Source organism: Oncorhynchus tshawytscha, linkage group LG05 (assembly GCF_018296145.1).
Source record: "Oncorhynchus tshawytscha isolate Ot180627B linkage group LG05, Otsh_v2.0, whole genome shotgun sequence".
Classification (NCBI taxonomy): Eukaryota; Metazoa; Chordata; class Actinopteri; order Salmoniformes; family Salmonidae; genus Oncorhynchus; species Oncorhynchus tshawytscha.
Window position 1 is genome coordinate 22334244 of NC_056433.1, and position 11544 is coordinate 22345787.

Here is an 11544-nt window from a genome sequence, read left to right on the forward strand (position 1 = left end):
TGCTGGTGCCTTTTCACTGCACTCAAGCTGAAAGGATTGTCAGTTTACCCCTGAGGAAACATTAAATACAGGCTAGAGATAACAGGGTGCAACTAATTTTAGCGCTGCTCTTTTGTCTGTTTTCTTCCTAAAATCCATAATATGCTACTTATTTATCATTGTGCTAATTGTCTGGGTTGTTCTCAGTATCTTGCAGGTCAGGAGGAGCAGAAGTTGTGACACAGCTGCCGGTCTTATTGTTGGTCTTTGACTCCTTGAACTCTGCTGCCTTCCTCTCTTCTATGACATTTAGCTCACCGCACTGCTCCTGCACTTTCTTTCCCTAAATAACATATTCCTTGGTTTTATTCTAGGATAAACATTCCTCGATGCATGTGAGACCACAGACTCAAATAGTACTGTACTTGAAAAGAGCACTATCGGTATTAAATTGCACAATAAGTTTGTCTTTACGGAAACTGTCATTGCTCTCTTGGCCAGTCTAGTTACGTCCTCATGAAACCATCCTGCACTCTTTGAATGTGAATCAACAGACATTTCTCATCGGTGGTCAACACCCTTGGGGAGGCAGGAAATCTATTCAAAAGCATCTGAGCATGTATGGGTATTGAAGTATATGTGTCCGAGAATTATGTAATTTTTATATTATGAAAGGGTACTTGAGACTCTTATTGATTTCCATTAGTCTACCATTGTAGTCGGACATTGAGGAGGACTATGAAAAGGCACATTCAGCCAGATGATACTTAGGGTATTGTAAGAACATTTTATTATTGAAATAAAATTCATACCAGTGAATAGCAAGAATGTGTGAAATGTTATAATACCAGATCAGCATACCAGACAGACATATTCCAAATTCAAGACAGCAGCAATTATATAAATTGCCTATGTCATAGCAATATTGCCTTGAGCCATCAAGTAGAAGTGGTACCAATTAAATCAATTCTTCCTGAGAGGACATTTCCAACGCTAAAACATTTGGATAGTTTGAGTTAGAATTTCACAATTGAACAATGGGCTACAAGACATAGTAGATGCAAGCAAAAGTCAAACTGGAAAACTTCAAACCTGTATCTCTTACAGCAGTCCTACATGAGATAGAAAGTACATTTAAACTTATTAGCAAAATCGGCTTTGAATTCAAAGAAACAAACTCTAAAACTTCACCTATGCTGAGACTTGTTAAATGTTTTGCAATATAAAATGGTTGCTGGGCTTTCAGCTCACGTTTCCGTTCTCATGAGAGACAGGAATCTAAATGTGCATTTATTATTGACTCTTGCACCTTGGCTTGGCATACTGGGACGCTGACTGTCACATTAAGGCTTGCAGAGCTGGCAGTGCTGTTCTGAACTGTAGAAGGGGCTGCTTTGTCCTCCGTTGTACACCTAGACGTTGATGGTCAAAGATGTGAGCAGAAGTTTAGTCTTTCCAAGGCCTCTTCCTAGAAACTGGAATGTTGACTCTTCTAGGATTTTCAGGGCCTTCGAAATAGTTGGAATGGTAAGGCTCGGGGGACCCAGGTTTTGATGCGGCCGGAACACCAGAGAGATGGCTGTCTGGTATCTGAGGAAATGGCAGTTTTTGGCTGGTTTCCCAAAGTTCAAACCACCCACAGATGAAGATGCCCTTTTGGTCTCAGCTGCTGGTTGAGACAAGTGGAGGTACTTGTACTAGCTGCAGTTCCAGACTTCCAGCCACTGGCATTAACAAGGCCTTGGACAAAAGTTTGTTTGGTCTTTAAAGCATCTGAGGAGTCACTATGTGGCTTGGTCACAGTGCTGTTGGGTTTGTGAACCCTAGCAGGTGAACCATTGATGTTTAAAAATGCCTTGGTTTTGCTGACATTTTTTGGTGGTTTCTGTCCTCTGAAGGAACCATGGGCTCCCCCTGCTATGTAGGTTGTGGTGCTCCCCTTCTTCTGTGGGATAATCAGACCTGGCCGTTCAGGTGAGTTGATTCCTTTAGCTGTTGCCTGAGGTGGAGGAGACAGTACAGGTCTGGGAGACACAGGAGTATTGAGAGGTTTTGTGGGACTGTTGACAAGAGGTTTTTGAGTTGATGATGGTGGCTGTGAATGTCTCCAAGCAAAAAACCTTTGTCACTGAATGGAATGATATTCCTTATATCCTGTAATCCAGAGCCTGAGACCAAAACATAGGGTTCATAGATTCACAAAGACACATTTACAAAGCCATATTTTGAATTGCAAATAATATTACTGCTCTCAGCACTCATTAGAAGATTAAAATACATCTATTACCTGCAGTTGATGTGCTGGAAGCTTTGCACTTGCTTGTGGGCTTGTCTGTAGGCTTCTTGTCTTTGCTGGTGTCTGTCTTGCCTCGGCTGTTGTCTGTCTTTTTTACTTTCTTTCCATAACCCTCTGGCTACTTAACCTTTGTATAGGTGCCCCCACAGGAGCGTAGGTGATCCCCCCACAATGTATCTTGGGCTGAGGGGGCACGGTTCATTACCCTCTTCACATATCCAAAGTAGGGCTTACAAGTCTGACAGGGCCCATCACACGTAGAGATCCACTTCATCATGGAAAGTGTGATAGACCTGGTGGAACACAGTTGATTCAGGATTCAGAGACATATTAACACAAAGTACACTGACAGTTGACATTGATGGGACACCGAGCATAACTTACTGCGATTTCAGTTCCAGCGGCTTGATTGATTCTTTCCATGTGCTTGCAGAACTCAGGTCCATGCCCATCATGACCTCTGTTGTTCTAAGTCACGAAGAGCAGTGCATGGATTATCTCATGCAGAAGTGTCTGGAATAACAGGGTATTTCCATGTTATGTTATACTGAAGAAATTACATCAGCTACTTTGCTTACGTTATACAGTTGAAGTCGGAAGTTTACATAGACCTTAGCCAACTACATTTAAACTCAGTTTTCACAATTCCTGACATTTAATCATAGTAAAAATTCCCTGTCTTAGGTCAGTTAGGATCACCACCTTATTTTAAGAATGTGAAATGTCAGAATAATAGTAGAGAGAATTATTTATTTCAGCTTTTATTTCTTTCATCACATTCCCAGTGCGTCAGAAGTTCACATACTACCAAATACTAATTGAGTCTATTGCCTTTAAATTGTTTAACTTGGGTCAAACATTTCGGGTACCCTTCCACAAGCTTCCCACAATAAGTTGAGTGAATTTTGGTTCATTCACCCTGACAGAGCTGGTGTAACTGAGTCAGGTTTCTAGACCTCCTTGCTCGCACATGCTTTTTCCGTTATGCCCACACATTTTCTATAGGATTGAGGTCAGGGCTTTGTGATGGCCACTCCAATACCTTGACTTTGTTGTCCTTAAGCCATTTTGCAACAACTTTGGAAGTATGCTTGGGGTCATTGTCCATTTGGAAGACCCATTTGCGACCAAGCTTTAACTTCCTGACTGATGTCTTGAGATGTTGCTTCAATATATCCATATAATTTTTCTACCTCATGATGCCATCTATTTTGTGAAGTGCACCAGTCCCTCCTGCAGCAAAGCACCCCCACAACATGATGCTGCCACCCCCGTGCTTCACGGTTGGGATGGTGTTCTTCGGCTTGCAAGCCTCCCCCTTTTTCCTCTAAACATAACGATGGTCATTATGGCCAAACAGTTAAATTTTTTGGTTCATCAGACAAGAGGACATTTCTCCAAAAAGTATGATCTTTGTCCCCATGTGCAGTTGCTTTTATATGGTGGTTTTGGAGCAGTGGCTTCTTCCTTGCTGAGCGGCCTTTCAGGTTATGTCAATATAGGACTCGATATTTAGTGTGAATATAGATAATTTTGTACCTGTTTCTACCAGCATCTTCACAAGGTCCTTTGCTGTTGTTCTGGGTTTGATATGCACTTTCCGCACCAAAGTACGTTCATCTCTAGGAGACAGAACCCGTCTGTACTATTTGCGTACTATTGTTTGTACAGTTGAATGTGGTACCTTCAAGTGTTTGGAAATTGCTCCCAAGGATGAACCAGACTTGTGGAGGTCTACAATTTTTTTCTGAGGTCTTGGGTGATTTCACTTCATTTTCCCATGATATCAAGCAAAGGGAGGTACACCTCCAATTGACTCAAATGATGTCAATTAGACTATCAGAAGCTTCTAAAGCCATGACATAATTTTCTGGAATTTTCCAAGCTGTTTAAAGGCACAGTCAACTTAGTGTATGTAAACCTCTGACACACTGGAACTGTGATTTAGTGAATTAGAAGTGAAATAATCTTTCTGTAAACAATTGTTGGGAAAATTACTTGAGTCATGCACGAAGTAGATGTCCTAACCGACTTGCCAAAACTATAGTTTGTTAACAAGAAATTTGTGGAGGTTGAAAAACAAGTTTTAATGACTCCAACCTAAGTGTATATAAACTTCTGACTTCAACTGTATTTTATACAATTGCCATCAATCTGAAAAGGTTCAGGTTGGTTAGTCAAAGTACCTGTGCAAGATCACAAAGGGGTCTAAGTTTCAGTAAAGGCTCACTGAGTCGAATAAAACACAGTCCACCTCTTCCTTCGTAAGAACACACACCTGCATACCTACAATTGAAGATTGTATAAAGACAGGTATTGAATAATGGAAAATGAACCACAGGAAAACAATCACATGGACCAGTTATAGCCATGACAGCCAACGTTCCCACATGCTTTAAATTCTGACAGTTGATGGGCAGCCATTATTCTAATGTCTGAGATATAATCATGGACACATTTATCATATCAGATGGTTGATACAACACTGTGAATCGTTCAGACTTACAGTATCATTCAGGGGCTCCATTTGATTTCTACACCACTGAGCTTTCCCCCGAAGAACATGTCATCGAACTCCAGAAGCATTGCCCTCACATCTGGACTTGGGTCAAGATGGACGTAAATAGGGAATGACATCATTGCTGCTAGACTCAACTTTCATTTTTTTGCTGGTTTGGCCATAGTTATCATCAGTTGGTGTGTATGAGGATGCCTCGAAGTCAAACTGCTCCTGCAGCTGAATGGCAAGCACAACATCTTTGTCCATGTTCAACTACTGGTGTTGAAAAGATAATTCAAGTTAGATGGATAGCTACAATGAACAAAAATTAACACAACATGCAACAATTTCAAAGATTTTACAGAGTTAGAGTTCATATAAGGAAATCATTCAATTGAAATAAATTAATTAGGCCCTAATCTATGGATTTCACATGACTGGGAATACAGATATGCATCTGTTGGTCAGATACCTTAAAAAAAAGAGTTGGGGGTGTGGATCAGAAAACCAGTCCGTACCTGGTATTGACCACCATTTGCATCATGCAGTGCGAAACATCGCTTTCGCATAGAGTTGATCAGGCTGTTGATTGTGGCCTGTGGAATGTTGTCCCACTCCTCTTCAATGGCTGTGTGAAGTTGCTGGATATTATATAGATTTTTTAAAACCTTTATTTAACTAGGCAACTTCTTATTTACAACAATAACTTCTTATTTACAACGACGGCCTACCCCGGCCAAACCTGGGCGATGCTGGGCCAATTGTGCTCCGCCCTATCCCAATCACGGCCAGATGTGATACAGCCTGGAATCGAACCAGGGACTGTAGTGACGCGTCTTGCACTGAGATGCAGTGTCTTAGACCGCTGCACCACTTGGGAGCTCAGTTGACATATTGTTGGGAATTGGGACACGCTGTGGTACATGTCGATCCAGAGCATCCTAAACATGCTCAACGGGTGACATGTCTGTTAAGTACGCAGAACATGGAAGAACTGGGACATTTTCAGCTTCCCGGAATTGTGTACAGATCCTTGCAACATGGGGCAGTGCATTATTATGCTGAAACATGAGGTACTGGCGTAAGATGAATGGAAAGACAATGGGCTTCAGGAGCTTGTCACGGTATCTCATTCAAATTGCCATAGATAAAATGCAATTGTGTTCGTTGTCCGTAGCTAATGCCTGCCCATACCATAACCCCACCACCACGGGGCACTCTTGTTCACAATGTTGACATCAACAAACTGCTTGCCCACACAACCCCATACACGTGGTCTGTGGTTGTGAGACCGGTTGGAAGTACTTCCAAAATCTCTAAAACGAAATTGGAGGCATCTTATGGTAGACAAATGTACATTCAATTATCTGGCAACAGCTCTGGTGGACATTCCTGTGGTCAGCATGCCAATTGCATGCTTCCTCAAAAGTTGAGACGTCTGTGGCATTGTGATGTGTGACAAAACAGCACATTTTAGAGTTGTCCCCAGCACGAGGTGCACCTGTGTAATGATCATGTTTAATTAGCTTCTTGATATGCCACACCTGTCAGGTAGATGGATTATCTTGGCAAAAGATACATGCTCACTATCAGGAATGTAAACAAATTTGTGCACAAAATTCACATTTTTGTGCGTGTGGAAAATGTCGGGGATCTTTTTATTTCCGCTCATGAAACATGGGACCAACACATTACATGTTGCGTTTATATTTTTGTTCAGTATAGTAGAGCTAGATTGGTAGTACTGACTAAAATATCGTTGACCTATAACGTTAACTAGCTAGCTATATAACGTTAGCGAGCTAATGAATGCGCTTTACTTTACCAACACTCAGATGACTGTCATCGTGGTCTGATAATATTATTGTTATCTACGTAAGCTTACCTCAATATCCAGCTTAAGTTAAATATAGATCAATGTTGGTGATTTTTAAGTAGATAACAGCACAAACTACATAAAATTCTCGCTTGTTCAAAATGTGTAATTTCAGTCTATGGTGCCTTTGGGAATTCTGGGATACGTTGTCCTCCACTGAGATATCACTAGTTACCACAGCCACAAAGTCTAAATGGCTATATATATATATATATATATATAAAAAAGTATATATATATATATATATATATATATATATATTATTTTTTACAGACATTCATTTAGGGTTAGGCATAAAGTTAGCAGTGTGGCTGAGGTTATGGTTAGGTTTAAAAATAAATGGTAGAAATAGGCGGTGTTTATGACTTTGTGGCTGAAGTAACTAGTGATGACACTCTACAGTAGCACTCGCGAATAAATGTTGTCCAACTAAACATTTACTCGGGATTTTGCGTAACACTTACACTGAAATAAAATAAAACTTTTAAACTAATATTGACTGACATTTTGATCTCTCAATATCAATACAACTTCGATGACTGAGTACACCATGTATTTTCTGATTCAATCCATTTATTTTTAAAACCATTACCAGAGAGTAGAGGCGGGAGGGTTTACTCTGCCCAAAATCTGTCCACGAAAATAAAACCAAGTGAGGATTTTTTTATGGCGGTCAAAAAGTGTCGTATTTATATCGGGTTGTGCCTGTTGTACACGTGAGTATCTGCCCTCTTATTGGCTATAATGGTTACACCTGATCTCACAACCTTCTGTCTGCCTTCCATCTTTAACGACATGTATTTCGATTGTTAGAGCGGTCACTCGATTATCTTGCCATTATAATCGAAAGTCTTTGACCATAATACACATTTTGTTGGCCACCTAGTCACCGGACGTCTCGTGACGTTTTGGGTGTTAACCTATTTCCCTCTTCCTGACTGTTAGCACTGTGCAGCTAAAATTTAAAAAAAGGACAAACTGGTCAGCAGTTGTTCTCACCTATTTCTGTATATTATTATTGTTCTAGCACATGTTTGTAATCTGAAGAATATACCTTAAAACGTTGGAGATGACAGACCAGGCGAACAAACTGCGCAAGCAATTGGAATCAGCTAATTTCGACCCCCAAAATTATGTCAAGCATCTCTCACAACAGTCTGATGGCGACAGAGATTTGCAGGAACATCGTCAAAAAATACAGACCCTAGCAGATGAAACGGCTCAAAACCTGAAGAAAAATGTCTACAAGAATTACAGACAGTTCATCGAAACTGCCAAAGAGATTTCGTACCTGGAGAGTGAGATGTACCAACTGAGTCATATTTTGACAGAGCAGAAGAGTATCATGGAGAGTATTACCCAGTCTTTGCTCTCAACAGATAAGGATGAAACGGCAAAGGAGATGCTTGCAGCATTCCCCAAAGAGACAGAGGAAGTGAAACAGAGAACACTGACTACACTGCTTGAGAAAGTAGAGGGGTGCAAAAATATTATGGACACTCCAGGCAGGTATTTAGTGTACAATGGCGACCTGGTTGAATATGATGTGGACAACATGGCACAACTTCAAAAAGTGCATGCCTTCCTGATGAATGATTGCCTTCTTATTGCCACCTGGTTAGCGAATCGCCACGGTACAGTGAAGTACAAATACAATGCACTGTATGATCTGGAGAGCTTTGCAATCGTCAACGTGAAAGACCACCCCCCAATGAAGGACATGTTCAAAATCCTGATGTTCCCCGAAAGCCGCATATTTCAGGCAGAGAACAGCAAGATTAAAAAGGAGTGGCTGGAGATCCTCGATGAGACAAAGAAAAATAAAGTGACGAAGGAAAAACATAAGACGGAAGAGGTAGAGTTGCCCAATTCACCTGTGAGACCAGAGGTCTTGGTCTCGACCAACCCTTTTGATGACGAAGAGACCAACCCTTTTGACTCAGAGGAGGCAGTGGATCTGGGATTGGAGTGGATCCAGGAGCTTCCCGAGGACCTGGACGTGTGCATTGCCCAACGGGACTTTGAAGGTGCCGTGGACCTCCTGGACAAGCTGAACGAGTACCTGAAGGACCAGCCTGTCAATACGAGGGTGAAGGAGCTCAGGGTGAAGGTGGATGAGCGTGTCCGACAGCTGACGGAGGTGCTGGTGTTTGAGCTCTCTCCTGACCGTTCCCTCCGTGGGGGACCCAAAGCGACCCGTCGGGCAGTGTCTCAGTTAATCCGGCTGGGGCAGTCCACCAAGGCCTGTGAGCTCTTCCTGAAGAACCGAGCCGCTGCTGTGCAGACCGCCATCCGCCAGCTGCGCATTGAGGGGGCTACTCTGCTCTACATACACAAGCTCTGCAACATCTTCTTCACTAGCCTGCTGGAGACGGCCAAAGAGTTTGAGATGGACTTTGCCGGTAACACAGGCTGCTATTCTGCATTTGTGGTCTGGTCGCGCTCATCCATGAAGACGTTTGTGGATGCCTTCAGTGGGCAGGTGTTTGACAGCAAGGAGAGCCTCTCCACTGCTGCTGAGTGTGTCAAGGTGGCCAAGGAGCACTGCAAGCAGCTCAGTGAAATTGGCCTGGACCTCACCTTCACGTTGCAGTCCCTCCTGGTGAAAGACATCAAGGCAGCCCTGCAGAGCTACAAGGAGATCATCATTGAGGCCACCAAGCACCGAAACTCTGAGGAGATGTGGAGGAAGATGAACCTGATGACTCCAGAGGCTCTGACCAAGCTGAAGGAGGAAATGCGCAGCTGTGGCATGAGCAGCTTCAATCAGTATACAGGAGATGACTGCTGGGTCAACCTCAGCTACACCATCGTGGCCTTCACCAAACAGATGATGGTTTTCCTGGAGGAGGGGCTGAAGCTCTACTTCCCAGAGTTGCACATGGTCCTGCTGGAGAGCTTGAGGGAGATCATCCTTGTGGCTGTGCAGCACGTCGATTACAGCCTGCGGTGTGAACAGGAGGCAGAGAAGAAAGCCTTCATTCTCCAAAATGCCTCCTTCCTGCACGATACTGTCCTCCCTGTGGTGGAAAAGAGGTTTGAGGAAGGAGTGGGGAAACCTGCTAAGCAATTACAGGACTTGAGAAAAAGTGCACGGCACATTCGTGTCAATCCTGATAGCACTATGTCTCAGGTCTAGTGTGTGGATGATAACCTGTTGTGAACAGCACTTTTTGTTGTATTGATGCCACTGTTGAACTTCAAATCTTTGGCCAGAACTGATGAAATCTGTATTCTGCTATGTCATATAGGCTATTCCGTGATGATTCTTTCTGTTGAATGTGATGTTGAAGACAATGACATCAATATAGTTTGTGGTTTTAGAATTTCACAAATTTTTCCTGTGCTTGATGATATAACATTTTGAATAGTAGGCTAACTGGAATAAAATGACTGATTCATAAAGCCATGTATTAACTTAATGCAGTTAGGAATGTTATTGATTTGTATGAATGCGCCTCTGAAAATCGCTATGGTATCCCAAAAATTATCTTTCAAAATAAAAGTGTATGCATTATAACAATTTTGTCCAATTAATGAAAAAACTATTTGTTAATATACTGTTTGATTAACTTTCTGCAAGACAATGGAAATTCTAAGGATTACTGAACCAAATGGTGAAAAAGGATGTTGACCCTACGATTGAGTGTTATGATTTTCAAAAAATCAAGAGGGCAGGGAATTTTTTTGACACTATAATCTTCTTATACAATCTTTTTCATATCCCTAGTGAAGATTTTCAGAACAAAGCCTCAAAAAGACCTTTTGTTATTTCCGGATAAAATAGGGGTTTCATGTTCAATGTTTTCCATCATAACTGATTATATTCTTCTAACATGGCATCAAAATTCACGTAGTAAGACTCAGGATTTTCTAAATGGATTGGATGGATATTCAAAATATTTCAATTATTGTTGTAACAAACTCAATTCACATAGTAAAGACAACAGAGGGTAAGGTGATAAATATTATTTTGTGTGACAAGCTCTTCGATAGGCAATTCCTTTCCATTTGAAATAACTGCTTATGGATATGATTGACAATTTTGGGGAGAAAGAAATTCTGGCGTACAGTCTTGACAGCTACCATATTTCCTGCATCATTGGAATACATGTTTCATCATTAAATCAAAGATAGCCTATAGTACATTTTTTGATAGTCTAATTTGGGATTGTGTCATACAAAGCATTAGTTATAAATTGTTCATGTTGTGGTGTTTTTCCCATTGTATGAAGCAATTATACTCTTGAAATGACAGCCCCTTGACTGGATCTCAGATAATCTGAGACCAATTGATTTATAAAATGCCACAATGGATGTAAATTATTCCAAGCCTGCTGCATTGCACACATCAGGGCCAGGGAACACATTGTCCTGACTAGTTAATTATGCCTGACAGGACATTTCATTGACAGTGTGCTCCCAGGGATGCCAACCAATTTGTCAAGGACAATGGGTGCATATGCAAAACATGTGAATCATGAATAGATATAGCTTGACCTACATATCAGTAGGTAAAGGGAAACGTTCTGGGAAAATGTGCCACATTTTCAGAATATGCATCCAGCATTTAATTAAATGGTTAGGTTGAAAATCTAAATTAAATTAAATCACCACCAACATGCATTGCACATTCAATAGCCTATGAAATGTGCAGGCAGGTGCGTCTGCTACCCATATGGTTATAGACAGCCTACTGGTTAATAACAAATTTAGTATTACCGATGTGTAAATAGCCTACAATGACCAAATTTTTCACAAACGTTGGGGCTCCTCACTGTGATTAAGGGGGTTGTAGTTTTTTGTTGTTGATAAACGTGAAATTCTTATTGTGAAGCTGCAGTTGCAGAACTGATCCACTCGGACTACAACGCCAACAATTCCCACTCGCGC

General features: G+C 41.5%; 1 protein-coding gene and 1 pseudogene across 1 annotated transcript; one reads left to right on the plus strand and one right to left on the minus strand.

Annotated features, from left to right (window-relative positions):
* Positions 1–1935: 1935 nt before the first annotated feature.
* On the minus strand, positions 1936–6791 carry LOC112250166 (annotated as a pseudogene).
* Positions 6792–7544: 753 nt separating this feature from the next.
* Positions 7545–10174, plus strand: exoc8 (exocyst complex component 8). Its single transcript, XM_024420073.2, has one exon. The coding sequence runs from the start codon at positions 7721–7723 to the stop codon at positions 9788–9790; it is 2070 nt and encodes a 689-aa protein (XP_024275841.1). The 5' UTR covers positions 7545–7720; the 3' UTR covers positions 9791–10174.
* The last annotated feature ends 1370 nt before the right edge of the window (positions 10175–11544 follow it).

Bases quoted from the DNA above. Each gene is read 5' to 3' on its own strand.
- exoc8 (XM_024420073.2), top strand. From the start codon at position 7,721: ATGACAGACCAGGCGAACAAACTGCGCAAGCAATTGGAATCAGCTAAT.